This window comes from Zootoca vivipara, chromosome 11 (genome assembly GCF_965207765.1).
Source record: "Zootoca vivipara chromosome 11, rZooViv2.hap1.1, whole genome shotgun sequence".
NCBI classification, from domain to species: Eukaryota; Metazoa; Chordata; class Lepidosauria; order Squamata; family Lacertidae; genus Zootoca; species Zootoca vivipara.
The window spans coordinates 25939525-25961701 of record NC_142594.1 but is presented as its reverse complement, the minus strand read 5'-3'; the positions used below and the strand labels follow the sequence as shown (position 1 = coordinate 25961701).

The following is a 22177-nucleotide window of genomic DNA, read 5'->3' as shown; positions in this document are numbered from 1 at the left end:
TTATATTTAACACACTTATGCCCCACCTTTCTACAAGGAGCCAAAGACAACATACCTCCCTCAATTTAGCCTGTTAACCTTGTGGGGTAGGTTGTGCTGCCCTGACCCAAGGTGACCAGAGAAGCTTCATGGCTAAGTGGGCATTTGAACCTAGCCTCATTATGACATAATGGGTCTCACTATGCAGATAACAGTGTTGCACTTTCCAAACAAAACAAACAACAACAGGCAACTTTTATTTTTATTTTGTACAGCAGCTGTGGTCCCCCCCCCTCTGGATGTACCACAAAGTTCTGTATTCATATCACCTTTCTTAAATATATTGTCACAAATTATGGTATCATTGAGAAATTGGGGCATGTCACAATAAAAAAGCATTGTGGCCAAATTTAGTAATTTGGACATTTATGGTCCTATTTTTTAGGTACAGCCTACAGGCTAAATGTTTCATTTATAATATCATCTTTAGTAATGTTTTCCGAAACTCTAGTTTCTTATATATGAGCGTATGACCTGGAGTCACGAAGAGTCGGACACGACTAAACGACTAAACAAGAACAACAACATGGCCTGGAGATAAAGGACTTGCTTACTATGACGAGACATATTCAGAGCACACTCTGCACCCTCAAAGAATCCAGGGAGCTGTAGTTTCTCTCTCATAGAGCTAAAATTCTCCACACCCTTAATAAACTACAGTTTGCAGGATTCTTTTTTCTACACCGATTAAATAGTATACTTTATCATACTTCCTGATGAGGTTCATTAAGTAGTGATCTACAATTGGAGCAAATCATATTGATACAAAGAACTATTTTGTTGCTGGGATCTTATGAGAACGATAGCCTGTTCTCTGTCAGAATCCAATCTTTATAAAGCATTTCCCAGCACAAATAAGAGAAATCTCTGCTTCAATCCCCCGGCCTTTTACACGTACCAGACAATGGAGAGGACAGAATTGGTGACAAAGATATTTGTGGGCCTCTACTGTCAATTTCTCCATGTTGCAGATGCCCTCCTCCCCAAATCAAGGTCATGGTTAGGTTCAAGGTGATGGTTTTGATGTATGAAGCCCAATACAGATTGGAAGCAGGATACCTGAGAGTTTATCTCACCCCTTCTATACCCAGTCCATCACTGTGCAGGTGAGGACCACCTGCAGATGCCATCTTATTGGGAGGTCCATTCCACAAAGCATAGGAATTGGAGCTTAGCATTGTTGCGCCTCTCATTGCATCTTAGACATGAGGAATTTCTGTTGTCTTTTCAGCATCTACTGAAGACCTTCCTCTTTTCAACAAGCATTTTAAATTGAGATTCTTCCCAGTCTGCCTCTGCATTGGAATTGTTTTAAAGGGGTTTTTTATATTTAAAAAAAATCATTCATTTGTTGTTTGCCTCCCTGCAAGATATGCATTCAATAAATAAACAAAAACCAAGGTTCTGTTTGAAACAGTCATACTACATTCTAGTCCTAGGTATATCAAGAACATATTCAGGACAGGGGTAGGCAACATGCAGTCCTCCAGATGTTCTAGGCTTTCATTATCCCCAGCCAACATGGCTAATGGTCAGGATTACGGTCTAAAAACATCTGTCGGGGCACCATGTTGCTTACTCCTGTTCTAGGCATTTTCTCTCATTTGGTAAAGTTTTTAATTTCTTTCTTACAGCAAGGGGTGAGGTAGGAATCTGATTTCTACCCCTGTGGTGAAATAGTTTTCATTTAAGTAACGATGCTTCATCTTTAATGGAAGTAGTTTATCTTTTCCACTGGAGCATAAATTCAGTCCTCCACAGAAAGGCGGTCTTGTGTTTATGCTATTGATTGAAATGCAGAGTGCGATGGGGGAGGTGGTTAAAAATAGAAAGGCAATCAAAGCAGCTGGGCATGAAAACACATTCAGAGGCAAGTGGGACTTCTCCCTAGCGAAATGGCGAAGAGCTTTTTCTTCGGGCCCTGAAGAGTACATCCCATCATTCAGGCACCAATATGGGAAACTTCAGCAGTTGGAGGAACATGGAGACCTATAAATATAATATAACCCTACAAGTAAATTGAGTCGAAGCCAGAGATGACTTCACTGCAAATTGTAATTATTGTCAGGTGGGATTATAGGTTGAAAGAGAGAGGGAGAGGGAAAAACAACTTGGTGATAATGCAGTGCTGATAGGGCAAGTTGTCTTAGGGAGAAAGTATTTGTTTTGAAAATATTAAAAACAGAATTGCTTTCCCATCACTGGTGAAATGAAGCACTTTTAACAGGTCATTTCTGTTGAAAGGTGATGAACTAGGTGTTACGTGGGAGATGTCTGATCAGACTGCCAATATTGGTTTTTTCTTTCTTTAAAAGGAGCTGTGGGGAAGAGAGTTGGCATTGGGATATTGTCATGGGTAACATCTCCCTTGCTGTTTCTTCCATTGAAATCCTCCCTGAAGCATGGGAGGGTGGAAGAAATTGTATTGTATATTGTATTTAAGAGCATAAGAAGAGCTTACTGGATCAGGCCAATAGCCACTGAGTCCTGGATCCTCTTTTCACGGTGGCCAACCAGATGCCTCTGGGAAGCCTGCGAGCAGGATGCAAGCACAAGAGCCCTCTCCACTCCTGCTGTCTCCAGCAATTGGTATTCAGAAGCACACTGCCCCTGGCTGTGGAGGCACAGCATAGCCATCATTGCCAGTAGCCACCACCAATTGCCTTCACAGTTAATAGCAGGATTGGGCGGGCAGGGATATGCAATGTGTCAGGGAAATGGTTATGTCAGGGGCAGATTAAACTCCAGTTACCCGGGACCAGAAATCAGAGCCAGATCTCCATCTTGCAAATGCTTTAACCCAATGGAAAAACACACCAAGAGAAATTATCGTAGATCCCCTATTTACCCATTAGTTTTCCCATTAGAAGGACCCAGGTGGCGCTGTGGGTTAAACCACTGAGCCTAGGGCTTGCTGATCAGAAGGTCAGTGGTTCGAATCCCTGTGACGGGGTGAGCTCCTGTTGCTCGGTCCTAGCTCCTGCCAACCTAGCAGTTCGAAAGCACGTAAAAGTGCAAGTAGATAAATAGGAACCGCTACAGCAGGAAGGTAAACATTTCCATGTGCTGCTCTGGTTTGCCAGAAGTGGCTTTGTCATGCTGGCCACATGACCTGGAAGCTGTACGCCGGCTCCCTCGGCCAATAATGCGAGATGAGCACGCAACCCCAGAGTCGGTCACGACTGGACCTAATGGTCAGGGGTCCCTTTACCTTTACCTTTACCTTTCCCTTTCCCGTTAGAGCAGGGATGGAGAACCCGTGGCCCTCCAGATTTGCTGGACTCCAACTTCCATCTTCCCCATGGCTAGAGCTGATGGGAGTTCAGCAACAGCTGGAGGGGCACAGGCTGCCCATCCCCACCTTACATCCCTGGAACGGTGCTTACAGAAACACCGGGAGCAGTATGTATGACAAGTGCAGCGCTACCTACGATTTGAAATATTAAACATATTGTTAGCATTTTTTAAGATGAGAAGCTACTTTGAGAACACATGAATCTCTCATGATGTTAGCTGGAATATAGCACTGTGTCTGATGACGGGCTATTAATTGAAATGCATCGGGCATTTCTAAAATAAATCATTATTTAGCATCTTGGAGTTTGACTCTACCTTGGGGGGGGGTCATATGTGACCTCTGCCATGAACTTAGTACATGGCCTCTAATCAAGCCCAAGACTCCATCCATTAAATAATGTTGCTCTGCCTTACAGGGTGTTGTGAAGGTGAATATAGTAAAAAGAAAGAAAGAAAGAAAGAAAGAGAGAGAAAGAGAAAGTTGCAGAGTAAAAAAACCCACATGCTTATGAATAAATACTATTTATAACTGATATCCTACTGCGCAGTTGACTTGCTTGTGATTTAAGAGGGATAAAAACTATTTATTCCCACTTCCTAACCTCTATAGCTTTCTGTATCGTAAACATGTATTTTCTTCTCTCCATTCCCAGCCTCCGAGCCCAACTTAAAAGTTCGCTCCAGATTAAAACAAAAGGTGACGGAAAGGAGAAGCAGCCCTTTACTCAGGAGAAAGGATGGAACTGTCGTCTGCTCCTTCAAGAAAAGATTGTTTGAGGTGACAGGTAATGAAAGACTGGACCGGAGAGATCCTGTTCGCATTTGGGGGGAAATATCATCTTTATAAATGAGCGTGTTTATTAAGTCCATACTAGAGTAATATCTTCACTGAGACAACCAAATTGTCATAGAGTAGTGTGCAAGCTTTTGAGTTCACCAGAACTCTTCATCAGGCTATATGTTGAAACTTGTAGAGGGAGCGGCTGGTGTGGTGGGCCATGGATCTACTTCCTGGGATGGTGCAGGGGTGAGGCCACTGCCCTTTTCTGTTCCCTCACTGTTCCAGGATGCCACAATGACACTGTTGTTGGAAGAGCAGTTTCACACCACCACACTGGCCACTCCTGGCAAAAAAAAATTTAAAATGGTTTTTGGTGTTTGTCAAACCAGCCATGTCTGCATTTGGTTAGTTTAAACATCTAGCCTGGTAAAGGGTTCTGGGGAACTCAAAAGCTTGCGTACAGTATTTACATTTTGTTTGACGCTACAAAGATTTTGCCCTAATAAGGACTTTGGGATTTTTCTTCCCGGCTAGCAGGGCTACCTTTACTCTTTGCCCTATGTTGTGTAAATTAAATCAGATGATGCAGATAATTTAGAAAAGTCAGTCCAAATGATACATGTCTTAAAGTTAATGCTGAGGAGAACTTCAATTCTTCTGATGTTAATGAAAATCTTATTTTATTTTATTTTTGCAAAATCAGAGTTTGCACAAAACTAGGTGGTGGAAGGAATTATTATTATTATTTATTTATACCCCGCCCATCTGGCTGGGTTTTCCCCGCCACTCTGGGCAGCTTCCAACAAATACAAAAATACATCCTTTTATTAGGAAAACAACCAACAATCTTTCAGTAGTTATCTCCAGTTTATTGTTGTTATTGTTTTTTGAGCTCTGTGGTTTTTTTCTAAAGGTCCTTTTCTAAAGGTACTAGTGTTAACTGAAATGTGTGACATCTCAGACAGATGGACAAAATAAACAGTGGTCATTTTTGTTCTTTATTCCTCTGGAAAAATTAAAAATACATCCCATAAGATACACAGTCAGGGTTGTTGAGTTTGATGAGGGGAAATAAACTATTTTAAATGAAAGGATTTAATTCTTTGTATGGTTCAGAAAATTTTCAAATCAGTTAAAAAAAAATTCCCTTCCTTTGTATGAAATGCTGGGGTTCACTGTAATATGATTTTAAAATATGTCAATTTCACAGATGTACTACAAATGTTTTGGGTTTTAAAAGGGGGGGCTACACTACCCCTAAAGTGTCAGGAATAGGCGTGAAAGAGAGAGAGATAAAATGGGCAACAATAAATGAGTAGAAAACGAGCTGGTCTTTTTACTTGCTTTGCATTATAAAGTTTGCATTAAAATTGATGGCAAGGGTGATATTTTTACCGACTGACCACATGGATCCAAGCTCAGCAACGGTTGTTTTCCTCAGCTGCAATAAGGAGCTCACGTCTTTAAACAATTGTGTGATATATTAGTGAAAGCTCCCCTTTATTCTTTAGAAAGCATGCAGAAATGTACTGCATCAAAACAAAATAAGATATAACCATGAAAACGCCACGTTAAGATGTTTTAAGCTTCATGCTTTCCCCCAGAGTTCACTGACAGAGATGCACTGCCAATGAGGTATTGTTTTTTATTGGTTACTCATATAAAGGCTGGTTCACAACTGAAGTCCTCCAGGGGTTTATCCAAACAGCCTAGGAATGGCAGTAGGCCTCATGAATTGATGACATGTTATTATGACCTTTGAGTGTCCAGTATCTCTGTCATGCTGATCTCTCACAGAGGCAGCAGAGAATGCAGCCAAAGGTACTTCCTTTTCCTTTACTCATTAGTAACTCCCTTTCAGTATTTTCCTGCCGCTGAGTAACTTGCCATCTCTGAGGCAGCAGTGAGAGGGGGTAGAATTGCCCGAGTTATAAATTGTGCCCTTTGTCTATTGGAAGAATCATGGAATTGATTCTGAGAGTGAATAAAAAGATACATTGCAAATGGAACTTGGTTGTCTTATATTATATGCCAACCCTTATGTTATAGTCCTTTGAGAGGAAGAGCAGGAAGTAGTAGTAGTAGTAGTAGTAGTAGTAGTAATATGCTGTTTGCTGTAGCTGAAACAGTGGTACCTCGGTTTAAGTACACAATTGGTTCCGGAAGTCTGTACTTAACCTGAAGCGTACTTAACCTGAAGCAAACTTTCCCATAGAACAGGCATCCCCAAACTGCGGCCCTCCAGATGTTTTGGCCTACAACTCCCATGATCACTAGCTAACGGGACCAGTGGGGAAGATGGGAATTGTAGTCCAAAACATCTGGAGGGCTGAAGTTTGAGGATGCCTGCCATACAAAGTAATGGAAAGTGGATTAATCCGTTCCAGACGGGTCAACAGAGTACTCAACCTGAAGCGTACTTAACCTGAAGTATGAGTGCAATTGGTTCTGGATGTCCGTACTTAACCTGAAGCGTACTTAACCTGAAGCGAACTTTCCCATTGAAAGTAATGGAAAGTGGATTAATCTGCTCCAGACGGGTCCATGGAGTACTCAAACCGAAGCGTACTTAAACCGAAGTATGACTGTATTTCCTAAATACTATGTGTACTTATTTTTATTTCTTCTTTCCACCCCCAGAATCATCAGTCAGTAGCAGTTCACCAGTTTCAGGTCCCAGTTCACCAAGTAACGCCCCTGCTGGGAATACAGAGAACGACACCTCAGTGTTGCCAATGAATTCCCAAGCTGAGGTAAGACCAGAATCCCTTCATTGTACCCTTGGCATGGAGTCCTCTGGTGCCCCTCCTAGTGGGGGGCACCCAGTGGGATGTGCATGTTAGCCTGTCCCCTTCCTCTCCGACATGTTTCCACCTAGTGTAGGGATGAGTGAGCAACCTTACTGATGGATAAGAGGGGGAGGAGGTTGGTTAACCCTCCAATGGTGGTCACCACTGAAATTCCCCAGATTTGTAATGTTACCCTGTGGGCAATTACTAGGGCAGCTGCCCTGAGCTCTTTTTGAGTGCTGGAAGATGTGGCCTAGGGGAAGGGCAGCAACAGCAGGAGACCCTCATCAGCTTCCTAAGGATATTATCTGCTGACCACCAGCCCTGCTCTCTGTCTCAAGCTGCTTCGATCAGCTCTTTTGGACCAGTAGGCAATAGCAATAGAAGTGGCACCTGGGAACACTGGTTGGAGACTGCAACTCTATTTTCCCGATTTCAGTTATTTTGAGACGTGTATCCCATCCTTTTGCTCATGACAAAATCTTTCAAAGTGGCTTACAAAAATTGAAATACACAGTAAAATTCAATAAAATTTGAAATGCACACACACACACAAAACTTGTGAGAGCACATTAACCTCTGGGAACCGTACGGGTTGGTCCAGTTCTCCCCATGCTATCCCTTTAAAGGAAGAGAGGACAACAAGAAATAGAATGGGGAAGAGTGCTAGAGCAATTTAGTAATAGCCCAAATCTACCAAAACATTATTATCAAATGGAATAGTGAAATGATGCACTTTCCCTGCAGAGACACTTCTGCATAATTCACTGGTGCTGACATGCCTCTATGCACTGAATATATATAAGCACTGAATGATGTGCCTATAAAAGTGGAAGGCGGGGCAAGAGCCCGTTAGTGGGAGGAGCTTGTGAACAATCCTAAAAGATATATAGCAGCTGTATGTCTTGTGGGATGTACGCCAGCTGGTTGCGAGTTTTAACCTTCCGCAATCAAAATGACCAAATTCCTCTAGTCTCTGGGTATGCGCCATTGTTTTCACCAGAGCGATATTGGGAAAAGACTATGCCACTGACCTAATGCTCAAACATGAGAAGAACGACAAAGGAAGAAAGGGACTGGAAGTGGAAAAGTAGATGGGAGGGGTTACATATAAAAGGGAATTAAGGCAGTTATAGCCAAAAGGGACTCGGGGGGGGGGGGAGATGACTCATCATCATCATCTGACCTGCATGCACACACATGCTCCCTCTTTCTACCATTTCCTTGATCTAGGTGTAGCTGTCATGTCCAAGAGGGTCATTCAAAAACCCAGAAATAATGCTTTGTGTTAGCGTGGTCTGATGGTCTATAAATCTGCGCACATGGAACTAAAGAGCAGCTCACACAACCACAATAAACAAGTCTCCGGCATGTGGCAAAGTGCTCAGGTGGCTGGCCAGCTCATCACTTAACTTGCATGCTGCACTATTGCTGGTGGCTAGTGGTGTCGTCCTGACTGCGAGTTGGGCTGAAAGTTGGGTGCAAAGTGAAAACTGTAACAAAATCAGTACACATCAAGCTGGGTGGGGATGCACTCAAGTCATATTATCAGTCAGTTTGGTGATTTATTTATTTTTTAATATGTAACAGGGCCTTAAATGAGAAATCTAAGAATACTGGTGTCTAATGCTTCACAGTAGCAGATAGGGGCAGTTTTAGACAACGCCACAGATGCTTAAGTCAGATGTTATGACCAGAGATGAGGGAGAAATTAGATTCAGTTCACCTTTAAAGACGAAACTTTGCATAGCAATATACCAGTGGGAACACAGCCATCCTTCAAAATTTGCACTTCCTTGAATTTTACAATGCCCTTCTCCAGGCAAGTAATGGGTACAGAAATGCATGCATTGGGGTAAAATGTGCATAGAAATGCACATATTAGTGAAAACAGCATACAAAATGTTTGCATTAGATTAGGAAAAACTGCTTTGCAAAACTATACATTAGGGAAAATATCAGGAGCAGTTCACCCTAAAATGCTGGTGAATTTTCATGGGGACTTTACAAATGATCACAGACTGATGTGGAAATTTGGGGAACTGAACTTGAGACTGGAATCTGAAATTGACATATTTGCTCTTCCTTAGTTGTGATGCATAGCAGTAAAATATTTCTGATATAAATGTGAGCCCCCAATTGAGCAGAACGCTAAATGAAGAATATATAAATATTTCTTAATATGACTGCCTTGGGGACACACAAGCTTTTAGTGTGTGGAGAACAACAGAAAGCCTAGATTTGGAGCATGTAACTCAAAAATATATACAATAACTGACACATAGCCAGAGCTGCATACAACCCATTTAGCCCAAATTACTTGGATTTCAGCCAGTTTAGTACTTTGACTTTACTGAGTTGTGGTTCATGTTGGTAATTTCCTGTCTAGATTAAACATATTGTTTGTTATCCTGCAGTACATACCGAAAAGCAGTAAAATAATTTGTCTGGTTACTCTCTGGAAGTTTATTGTCGCAAGTGTTCTGTTTTTAAGTATAAATGTACTATACTCTAGTAATCTTATTACAACACATCTGTAAAGAGAGGGGCTTTTGCATCGCACTCATCACTAGCTGGTAGTGAGAAAGTTTCTCTTTTACTTACTTAGAGGAATGTATACATGTCCAAATGTGTACCCTTTAAAATAGAGCTAAAGCATACTTTCCCCCAAGACACTATAATTTTTCTTGCATGTATTTTTTTTAATGTATATACCTGCAGCCTTCAAATAAGTTCATAATACTTGCTTTGTTCATTTATTTCAAATACAGTATAGGCAGCCCAAACTTCACCCACCCACCCTGCGGAGGGTGGGGAGCTGCAGCAGATGCCCCAACTTCATCATAGTGGGTAGTAGCAATATAACCCCTACATAAGAAGTTGGTGGCTTTCCCCCAAAGTGGCATATCAAAGACAAAAGACAAAGCAATCCCGCCTTCTGCATTAGCCAGCAGCACTTAGGATATAGCAGTAGATGTGCCATGTTGTTCCTCTATGTCCCCTCATTAGGATTGCCCTGTTAAGCAGACAAACAAGGTCTTAACCTAGCACCAACTATTTGCCTTACTGAATATTTTAATTCTGGATGTGTTTAATGCTATGATGGGACTCCTTTATTGTGTATTTTAATTATGTGTGGATATCTTACAATTGATTTTATGCTCGTCAGCTGCTTAGAAGCCATTTTGGCATGCCGTCAGTATATTAATTAATTAGCCAATTGTAATAGAAAAGTGTGTTAAATTGCTGTTCTCATGTCTGACAGTGTCAGCTGCTTACTAGATCTGTTCTTCCCCTCCAGTTGTACCCAGTTCCCTAATCTCTTTGTAGAGATACATAGCTTTGTTTATTGTAAAATAGCAAGAATAGCAATAGCTTGAATAAGATGCCTCTTCCACTAAAATCTTCACACTTCTCCTTACCGTAGATGTACTGAGGCAAGTAGGTGACACAAACTTCCCTACCCTCCAGATATTTTGGACTACAGCTTCTATCACCCCAGGCGGTAGTGACTGGGGCTGGTGGGAACTGTAGCTCAAAACACCAGGTTGGGGAAGGGTGAGATAGCGAAACAAATCTAGGTTTGGGGGTGAACAGCAAGTACGAAGACTTCAACCCTTAAATCTTCTGAGAACCATATGTAGTTCCATATTGGCTTAATTCCATTAAAACAAACAATTCAAAGGAAGGTTTTGCTCTATCCCCCCGTTTTTTCCCCGGGCTCTTCACCGCTTTTCTCACAGTCCCATGCTTTTTATCACCCCATATATGAGCATGTGAGGTTGGTTAAAAGGTTTTAATAGGTGTGAGCACCACACAAAAGAGTGGGTGTCTTAAATATATACACAGAGCTTCATACCTTCTTAGAGAATTACTAGAAAGAGGAATATTTCATTATGAGAAAATGTAGGTTCCTAGCTCTCAAAGATTGGTCATCACAGACTTGATAATAGGCAGGCATACCTTGACGTTTTCACTTAGAAAATGCCTGCTTGATGCCATAGCATGTTTTAGCTTCTGTTGTTATTACTTCTGCTGCTGCTACCACCACTACTACTTTTTAATATTAATTCATTACTAACAGGGAAAGTAGCTGTTATGTGCATCGTATATTATTTATAGTATGCCTGTTGCCTTGACTGATATACCTTCCTTGTGATCTTCTTACATGGAGCATTCAGAATACTTTTTTGCAGCTATCCATCTGCATAGAGTTTGCAGGTTTACTCAGAAGCCAATCTTACCAAGATCAGCAGGTTTACTTCAAAATAAGTGTTATAGGATTGCACTATTAATATAGCATAACTACGTGAGGCCATAATATCTTTAACCGATAATACTGAACATGCAGAAAATGATTGCCATCTGCAGCTTCAAACTTGCATCGAAATCTGGGCACCTTAAAGACTTAACACATTTATTATGACATCAGCACGCAACATGGTACTGTATTGCATTGCATCAATCCTATTAATTGCATAGAAACTATGTGTGGATCTTCTGATTTAGAAAAAAAAAGAACATAAGGGAAAGTAATTTGTCAGATAGAAGGCTAATGGGATAATTTCTTCAGGTCACTGCCAGGACAGTAACCCCTGAAGACTGGAAAGCCCAGTTCAATCTCCAACAGTGACTTTCCCTAATAATGAATTAATTGTGTGTGTGAACTCTGATCCAAGGGGCAGGCGTGTGACCTCTTCACACTGATAAGTAGCTTTTCTTTGGCCCAGAACAACCCCGTTCCCTAAAAGACTACATTGATAGCAAACATGTGGGGGTTTGACTCATAATCCTCTGTGCAGGATTCCAGGAAGTTCAGACTGTAGAGTTTCAAAACAGGGTGGCTAATCTGTACTTCGGTGTTGTCAGCCAACAATGTTTGCGTCAGGCAATAAAATAATGCTACGGTGTCATATGAACCATCTTGGACAGTAAGGTCTTCAGGGGAAACTCTGCTCCGTGATCTAGCATTTTGAGCAGAAGAGGGGAGTAGAGAGAGCAAGGGCAGCCAACATAGTGACCTCCAGATGTTCTGGACAACAACTCCCATCATCTTCAATCAGCCTGGTCAATGCTCAGGGGTGATAGTTATAATCCACAACATCTGGAGGGTACCACAGTGGCTGCATCTGGAGTAGGGCTTTTCCATAATGCTGTCAGAATTGGGGAACTCCCTCATCAGCATTCTCACTAGGCCAGGAGGAGTCAACATGCTGCCCCCCCCCAATGTTGCTGGAGGACAGCTTCCAGCATCCCTGAGCATTGACTATAGTGCTAGCTGGGGTTGATGTGAGTTAGACTCCCAACAACCCTGCACAAGTTTTATGTAACCTGTTAAAATCCTATATATGATGGGCTTAGAATAGGCTTCTAAAAATGATGCTGTCATAGGACACTTACAAAACCACTCCTCCTTTGCCATTGCTTTGTATTACACAGTACTGTTTTTTAAGTGTCATTTTCATGCTTGGTTGTTTCAAAGCTATACATTGCCATGAGTAATAGCTTAAAAGGCAGCCAGCACATTTGGATCAGTAGCAGCAGCAGCAGTTTGTTGTGCTAGAAATAAGATCAAACTGCACAATATGACTTGAAAAGTGGTCCAGTAATGTTAACAGCATAGTTAGCACACTTCTGAGCATTTTTAACCATAGGCACTTCAGTTCTCAAACAATAATTTATTACTGAGAAACTCTCAGGTGATGTTATCGGCTCAGGTGCAATTTCAGTGAGATGGAAATAGGGCATCTGAGATGTACCACTCCCACTATCTAGTTACTTGATGGTTAGTGTTGTGGTTCTGTGGGCTGGAACATTTTTTTCCAAGGGACAGTATGATTGATTTGAGCTGGGGCTCTTTTGATTATTTAAGAGTAACCAAACAATGAAGAATGTTCAAGTTGTATGCTGGCTGCTGGCTCAAAAAAGGTTAGCTATCAAATCAATTTTTCATCAGACACAGAAGAAACATTTCTAACAATAGGTTTAAGTGGTTTATTTATTTTAAAAAACAACCGCCACCATGCTATTGAGCCCTCATAGCTGCCAAGTCTCCTGTTTTTCGCAGGAAACCTCTGGATTTTAATCCATTTCCCGCTGTTATGCCGAATAGAAAAAAAAATCCCGGAAATCCCTGATTTCCTACTTGCCAGGGAGGCGCCATTTCGGGTGCCACTCTGCCCATACCTGAGCACCGGAAATCGGGCAGAGCGGCACCGGAAGTTGCTTCTACGCATGTCTGGACATGCGTAGAAGCGACTTCCGATGCCGCACCACTGCTTATCCCACATTTTTCAGCGGGAGACTTGACAGCTATTGTCCTCCCCACCTCACGATCCAGCCCAACTCATATTCTTCTGGTTGTATAATGTTGGGACATTCTTCACAGAGCGTCACTTTCACATCTGAGTGGGTGTGCACAGCCTTGGTTTTCATGGCAAAACCACCAGAATGCCTATATTACGCAAATCCAATTGAAAAAAAACCACGTAAATGTAATAGGCTGTATGATAACAATTGCCAAGTTATTTACTAGAAACTACTTCTCAAAAATTAGATACAGCTTCTCATAGTGTCAAAATCAACATCGTGACATAATATATTAAAATGTAACTTATTCAGTTGACAACTAAGCCCAGTATGTACAAAATACAAATCCTATTTTGTCAGTGCCGTAATGCATTCATTTCTAGTTTCTTCATCTTCTCTTGTATTTTTCTGCCTGATGTATTCCTTAGAAGAGTGACAACCTATCCTTATTTGCCACCCTTTTTGCAATGTTAATTCATCCTTGTTTCTCCACAAGGTTAACTCCAAAGCAAGAAATTTGTTTTCTTATCTGGTTGCAACAAGTATATGTAGATGCTGTAATGGAGCTTGGAAGTTTTCACCATCCATACAGAGCCCTTAACTAGTATCTCACAGTAGGCTTCTTCTTTTTTTAAAAAAAACAACAACAACATTGCACAAACATGTTTGAAAACATTTAATGTTGTTGGATGCTTTCAGAGCAATTCCAGGCTAACAAGACATCAGGAAAATGTAAAAAGCAGCTCTTTGTGTAACAAAAATATTAAATCTTTATTTCTGCATGATCCTCATTCAGTTTACTACAATGCTGGGGCAGGAAAGGAATGACATATATAGACTATTCTGTTATTATGTCAGCGATAGGTTTAGTCTCCAAACAAACTGTATGGGGAAGGTTATGTTTTGGAATAACATCCTGTGTTTTCACGCTGCCCAGCTCTTTAGTGACAGTCTGAGGTTGCATTGTATTAACCCAAGGCATTTTCCAACGTTAATTGATATCCCAGGTTTGTCCAGAGGAAAATCTACAGCTCCCCACAACATGCTTGACAAGTTATTATATTTATTTTGGTCAAAGCCTCGGTGCACAGGATCCCTCATGGAGGTGGTCTATTATTGGAGTCCCATATGCTTTTTGTTTGGGAAGAAAGCAGTCACTGTGTCATACTGTTACAGAGGGTATTCTTTTTCAAGGATGTTGTTCCCTTGAGGACTATATCATGCCAGAGTTCCGAAGCCTAATAAGACCTTTTGTAGCTCTTATTGTGCAAAGGGTCTGGGAGGGAGGCAGGAGTTAAACAACAAGAAAAAAGAGAGGTAACTTAAGAAACGATAGCAGACCACATGTTGAAGAATGTGAATATCAGGGAAGAAAAAGGTAAATGTGACCCTGCTGTTCTTTTTAAACTACTATCTATGCAAGGATGTGATCGATATGCCACACATACCCATACGGTTTCTGAAATGGTTAATAATCAGTGAAATGATTATTAACGAATCTATGAAACGAACCTATGATTTGGACTCAATTCTCAAACATGTCTCGGCTACTCTTCAGAAGAATTTACAGAACATTTCTGAATATAAGAGAACATCTTCTTCTACTGAATATAGGGGAACATATTCTTCTGCTCCGGAGAGTCAAAAATTGGCAAACGACCTGAATCAGTTTTATAGCAAAGTCAAGCATTATCAGCTAGAGCAATTCACTCGGCGCCAGAGGCACCAACAACCACCTCAACCTGTTCTGAAGTCACTACAGACTCAGAAGGCAAAAGCTCCAGGCGCAGTCGGAGTGGCTCCTCTTTGCTTGAAATAGTGTTCTGCACACTCCGATCCTCACACAGATATTTAACAGATATTTTGTATAAAGTACGTTTACATTGTAAAATTAGCCAAAGCAAATTCCAAGTATGTAAGTACTTGGTGAATAAATTACTATTCTATTCTATTCTATTCTATTCTAAATGCATTTTTAATACAAAAACGTTAATTTTTCTAGTTCTCAGCAGCCTCTGAAATAAGTGAAACATTCAGAGTACTGGAGAAACTGGAGAGCCATTTGTATGATTCCTGGAGGCCTGCAGTGACTTTAAAGCAGACTTTTTCAGCTCAGGGGCTGTTCTCCTTTGTGGCTAATCTTCTGGGGGCCACGTGGTAGTAGTGGGCAGGGCCAATGTAAAAACCTCACCAGCTAGAATCCACAGACATCAGTGAATCTGAAAGCTGAAAGATTCAAGACACATAAAATGAAGTACTCTTTTTTGCAGCACACAGTTAGACTATGGCACTTGCTCCCAGGGCAGGCAATGATAGTCACTAACTTGGGCAATTTCCTCTACTATTAGAGCTTTAGCAGGATACGTTAGTTGACTATGCATTTCTGTAAAGGATACATGACTAACACAAAGGAGAAATACTTTCCTTTTGCTTCCATGGCACAACTGTGGACATAACCTTGACTAGTGACCATGTGACCTTCTTTCTTTTTTAATTCTCCCCCCGCCCAGCATTTGGTTCCACCACAACGCATTTGCATCAGTGAAGAATCAATGAACCTTTTGAGTCTCTACACATCCCCTTCTTTGCCCAACATCACTTTGGGACTTCCAGCCGTACAACCACAACTCAGTGTAAGTAATCTATTTAGGGGGGATTTTCATTGGCTTTGGCTATGGATCACTCAAGGTATATCAGTTCTTTTAGATTGCATAAAGTTCTCTCTGGATGTTATTTCAAGACAATGTTGGACTTGTTCTAGGCAATGCTACTGTTAAATTTTGTACCAGATAGGGAGGTCCTTTGTCTTCACAGATGGCAACCCTCTGTTTGAAGGACTGTCTGATCCAAGTCCAGTTTAAAGACAAAGAATCATAAAAAAGAACAGGGATCCATCAAGAGTTAGACAGCAGACTGGGCAGACACACAGATTGTCTGGTGAAAGTATTCCTCACTGTGGTGAGTAGGGATAGAGAAGTTCACTGTTTTCTCACCAGACCTGCTCAACCAGATGCTTCTGAACTTGCTTATGGATTGGAATGCAACTTCCAGTTGGATTATACATTTTCCCCACCAAATACACACACACACACATATGCATAATCTAGAAATAGCAAATTCACAAACTGATAAATGTGTATTTTACATTAAAAGTGTGTCATTTAAGTGTGGGCTGTTCATGCATTCTTTAAAAATCCATACAAAGTTTACCTTCTGTCACACCTGGAATATTCAACATGGTGCCCCCTCCAGATGCGTTTGGATTCCAGCTCCCATCAACTCCAGCCAGCAAGTCCAGTGCGCAAGGATGATGGGAGTTGTAGCCCAACAACATCTGGGAGCAACCATGTTGACTACTCCCATGTTATACTCCAAACTACATCATCAAGAACACAACAGACCAACAAGCTTCCCGGTTCTCCTTCATGTTTCTCCTCCCACTGCTTTTCTCTGAGCTGAGCTTTTCAGACATAGTTGTCTACCTGGGAGATAAGCATAGCTGCCAAGTTTTCCCTTTTCTCGCGAGGAAGCCTATTCAGCATAATGGAATTTCCCTTTAAAAAAGGGAGAACTTGGCAGCTATGGAGATAAGTGGTGGCTGTTATAAGAGAAGAACACAAAAGAGAAATGGCAGCTTGCAAGGAGGGTTAAGCAACCCTTACCCAACCTGCATTCCAAATCATGTCCTGCCTCATAGGCACATCACTTCTTAGATGTTTCCTGGAGACCAGGGTCTCAACTGACCTCCAACCTTAGTTTGTGGAAATAGTGTGGAAATAGTGAGGTGCTCTCAACTAATTTGATGCTGGTTCATCAGCCTTTATTGTCTGGACTTTTGTTTGTTTGTTTGTTTGTTTAACTATCATTTTCATTGATTGATACAGGCATCAGCGCCATTCAAAGAAAAACAGAAGTGCGAGACCCAGACAATCAGGCAAGGAGTAGTTTTGCCAGGACAGTACAGAGGAAGCATCTCTTCACCTTCTGCCCCTCAGCCAATTGTCCTAGAAGGAAAGCCTAACAGTAGCCACCAAGCTCTCCTCCAGCATTTATTACTGAAGGAACAAATGAGACAGCAGAAACTCCTGGCTCCAGGTAATTAGCAGTGACTATTTATGGGCAGATTCTTCCCTTTTGAGAATAAACATGTTATAACAGAATATAAGGAGCTCCTTTAGACTAGTGTTTCTCAACCACTGTTCCGTGGCACACTAGTGTGCCGCGAGATGTTCCCTGGTGTGCCGTGGGAGAATTACTTTATATATAGTCAATATAGGCACAGAGTTAATTTTTTTTAACATTTTCTAATGGTGGTGTGCCTCGTGATTTTTTTTCATGAAACAAGTGTGCCTTTGCCCAAAAAAGGTTGAGAAACACTGCTTTAGACCATAGCCATCTAGTCCGATTTTCTCAAGTCTGACCCATAGCAGCCTTTCAGGGGCTCAGCCAAAGGTCTGGTTACTTGGTCCTTTTAACTGGAAATGCCAGGGATTGGAGATGGAATCTTCTGTACAGAGACATATCTAGAGATTGGTAAAACCAGCCCCGCCGGGGCAGAGGGCACAAAAATCATGCTTGGATTGTCGTACGTCCGGGTTTCCCCAGACATTTTAGTGATTTTGGGATTCCACCCAGACACTATTTCCAGCGGACAAATCCCAGACATATATCAGCCCTAATATTATGCATATGTGTGTGGCAACACACCACCGCTATCCTGGCAAGATCAAATGTGGGAGAAGCTTCCCATCCTTCTCACATCATGGTACAAAGGCGTGCACGTATTCCCCCCCCCGTACTTCCGCCTCACCTCACCCTCCCTTTGGACACTTCAAGTACTTGGGTCACATAAAACATAGTCATTTCTTATGTGGCTATTGCGGTAAAATGATTTTTTTCCCTGGTGTGTGTGTGTGTGTGTGTGTGTGTGTGTGTGTGTGGATACAGCTGCTTGCCAAGGGTGTAAGGCAGGGGTGAAACTAGGCTTTATTTCACCTGGGTCAAAGACCCAATTTGGCACACCCACCAATGCACATTTGTCTACACACACAGGCTGGAAGTCTCAATGACGCCCCTCTGGAAACTTCACTCAGGGCAAAAAAAAACTAGCTAGCCCCTCCCCCATAGCAATGGTATTGTATAAGGGACCGTAGATCCACCTCCACTTCTGCATGTGCTCAAATCCTCCTTAGCTATCGGTTCATCCTCTGTTTCCTCACTGCTAATTCCCCTAAGGAGAAAAAAATCTATCCATTGTGATTCTGCTTTCAAGTCAAAGCTGTTCTGCTCTTTTATTTTCTGGCCCCATGACTTACAAAGCCCATTAGTTTGTATCTGCTGATTTAAAAAAATTAATACAGTGGTACCTCTGGTTAAGAACTTAATTCGTTGCGGATGTCCGTTCTTAACCTGAAACTGTTTTTAACCTGAAGCACCACTTTAGCTAGTGGGGCCTCTTGCTGCCGCCGCGCCGCCGGAACATGTTTTTTGTTCTCATCCTGAAGCAAAGTTCTTAACCTGAGGTACTATTTCTGGGTTAGCGGAGTTTGTAACCTGAAGCGTTTGTAACCCGAGGTACCACTGTAGTGGGATGGGTTAAGAATATGTAAGCATGGCTGTCACTTCATTCGTTTTTACTCTTATTTGTGATTGTTGTTGTTGTTGTTTTAAAAAAGACATACGGTATGGAAGAGCATTCCTTATAGTGTGATAATTCAAGGGCTCCCACATTTGAGTTCCTAAGCTTCTCAAGTCCACATGTTCCTTCATGTTTGGTTTTGTCTTCAATGGAGCATCTTAAGAAGACTTCCCAATGTTATTGATGGGCATATTTGAATATTGGAATGTCGTTGGCTTGTAGGAGGGGTGCCTCTTCATCCTCAGTCTCCACTGGCAACAAAAGAAAGAGTCTCACCTGGCTTAAGAGTTGCACATAAGTTACCTAGACACAGGCCACTAAATCGGACCCAGTCCGCTCCGCTTCCTCAGAGCACCTTGGCACAACTTGTTATTCAGCAACAGCATCAGCAATTTCTGGAGAAGCAAAAACAGTATCAGCAACAGATCCACATGAACAAAGTAAGTATGCCATTCAAAACCCTAACATACAATGAATACGGTGCTTTTACAGTGTACATGCCATTGAAGAAAAAGGGAAAGCCTTGCATGTCAGTTTACAGTAAGGTTTGCTTATATTAAAAGCGGTTTGATAAAAAAAAATGTTTGCCGAACTAACTCCCAGAGAAGGTCTCTTGCACCAAACTGCAAGTACATGCTATTTTTCATTATGTCATTGAAATAAGTATTGTTTTGTATAGCCAGATTGTTCCTTTTAATGACCTCTTTGTAAACGTTAGGCTTTTTGTAAATTGCTCAAGTTACCAAGACTTCTAAACAGCCATTGCTCATTCACATTTGAACTTTTCATTCCGTTGTCGCAGATAAAATTATGAAGCTTTCACTGCAAACGGACCGAGCAGAGCTAACAGCTTTTACTTTCAAGGTTATAGGCCAGTTTTGAGGATCACAGTTTAGTAAACTGAGACATGAAGACTCTTGCCTCCAAACACAAACCCTTTTTGCCACTTTTCCACTGCCTGCATGAATGCAGTGTAGAGGTTGTCAATGAAATTTAGTTTATTGTTTCATCTGAACCAGAAAATGGGAAACTTTGTTTAATTGAAGACTTCTAGTGGCATTCAAACATGCTGAGAGGAAAGAGATGCATGCATGGACAGAAAGATCATTCACCTCTCATCTTATTAAGATATAAGCCATAAACAGCAACCATAAACAATAGCCATTTTAATTTTCAATATTTCCTACCAAACAGCTTCAAATTAGTCACATAAGATCTTGTTCTGAAATTTTGGAAGTAAATTTTTACGTAGAGACAAACCGACTATAAACGTTAGCTGGGACTAAGAATGTATATAACTGCCAGTGTTTAGTTGGCCTATGTCATAGTTTACTGTGGTGAAAGACTATTCTGTCAGGTATTTTATACATCTACTTAGCGATTTCAACATCTGCTATGCCTATTCCCATAGGCAAGTTATTTAAGAAATTTCTAGGGCTCCGACACAGAATCTCTTCATTATGGCAGTGGATGTGATTGGCAATCACATGAAAGGAAACCATAATGAAAAATAAAAAGTATAGGGGAACCAATCTTGCTAAGGAACACTTCCCCCAATGGGTGCTGATTTCTTGGAATCTCTTAAGAATTCCCAACCAAATTAAAAACACAACCTTGAGTTTAAGTACATAGTTTGTACAGTGGTTTGATTATTAAATCTCATCTTAATTAGGAAAAATGAAGACTAGAGAACTTCAAAGTTCAGAGCTGATCCTTGCATGTTAACCCCTCTCAACTTGGGTGTTTTGATTACTCAACTTGGACTCCACTTGGCTTTTCATTTACTATGTGTTCCATATGTTTAATCAAGATGCCATAGGTACATCTTGGTTTTCAAAATATTTCACCTTCCTGCAATTGTCTGAACAAAAGCAAGCTTTTATTACTGATTGAAAGACAGAAGCTCTGTGATTTCCCCCCCCCCCCCAAGGGTGTCCAAAATAAATAGCGATTAGCTACCTTCTAGGTTTTTTTCTCTCTCAAAAAGAATTAAACCACCATTTCATCTTGCATTTTTTCTTGAGCTTTCTTGCACAGGGTTGTTTGTTTTGCAGACCCACTAATAAGCCAGACATAACCCACCAGGTATGCATTATGGTCTGTCAAGTGCTACATAACATCCCTTGATTTTTGCAACTCTGGTCAGGCAGATTAGTGATGCTCCTGGTGGGCTGCAATACATAGCATGGTGCAAATTTGGTTTGATGGGTCACAAGTTGTGCAGGGTTGTGTTATATGACTTGATCCTTAAAAGCTACTTAGAAGATTCTACTTTGGATAGAAAAAAAGGAATATAAATGTTAATAAATAAGATGGATCTGTATTCATTTGCAACTTTTAACAAACTATTTTTTTACATTATTTTTTATTAAAAATTGTTGCATGCCACCATTCATTATCACATTCCAGGGCAGTTTGTACAATACATTAAAATCATCAATATTACAAACCACAACAGAAAAAAGTGTAACGTTTCACTAGGTATTCACATTGTTTTGCTAAATAAATAGGTTTTTCATATGCATGAAAAATATAACTAAGGTTGATGCCTTTCACATGTCAGGCACCAACCTTTCATCTAGCATGAAATGAAATAGGTCCAGATGTCATTTTGACTGCAAATGGTGTGGGGAGATAAAAAAAATTTCCTCACTTGAAACAAATATAGTTCTTTAAAAACCAAACAATGCTGTAATTTCAGCAACCAGCTATGCTGCAGTGTACATGTTATTTCTATTGAGTTGTCCCATTCAATGTAAAAAGTTGGTTGCTCCAGAACAGCCTTTCTCAACCTCATCCCCAGCTAGCAGGACCAGTGGTCATGGATGAATTTACTACAAAATCATAATAAAATGAAACGATTGAAATAGCAATATATTCATAGCTCAGGGAAATGAAAACCTCCTTGCCGTTTGCAAAAATAATAATATTGTGCTGAGTGATTTTCTTTTGGGGGAAATTACACAAGCAGGATGCCACCACCAAGAAGGCCTCTTCCTTGGTTGCTACCCACCTTACTTTATTTGGGGAACGCTTGAAGGAGATAACAGTAGAACTGGGAAAATTCCCGGTCTGAAAAGTTGCCATGTGATCCACCTGGATCAACACATTTTAGCAACATCAGGAAAACCACTTAAACGTTAAGGTTGATCCGGCATCTGCATGAATTGTTTCACACTGTGACAAGTTGTGACTTGTCCCTCGATGCCCATTTGTAAAGTGTGGATAATAATGACAGCAACAACAAGTTGCTTTGGAAAGCAAATTATCCCGTGGGTAAGAATGAAAAGTCCTTGTTTGCGCCGTGATCATTTTTATTTTTTG

At 41.1% G+C, this 22177-nt stretch overlaps 1 protein-coding gene across 5 annotated transcripts in view; it reads left to right on the top strand.

Annotated features, from left to right (window-relative positions):
- Nucleotides 1-22177, top strand: part of HDAC9 (histone deacetylase 9) — a 450375-nt gene that overhangs the window by 231297 nt on the left and 196901 nt on the right. For all 5 annotated transcript variants that reach the window (XM_088653965.1, XM_035130280.3, XM_088653966.1 and 2 more), the window contains 5 exons: nt 3990-4121; nt 6758-6870; nt 15726-15848; nt 17100-17310; nt 19076-19293. In XM_088653965.1, coding sequence (XP_088510091.1) covers nt 3990-4121; nt 6758-6870; nt 15726-15848; nt 17100-17310; nt 19076-19293 — 797 coding nt within the window. The remainder of the gene's footprint in view (nt 1-3989; nt 4122-6757; nt 6871-15725; nt 15849-17099; nt 17311-19075; nt 19294-22177) is intronic.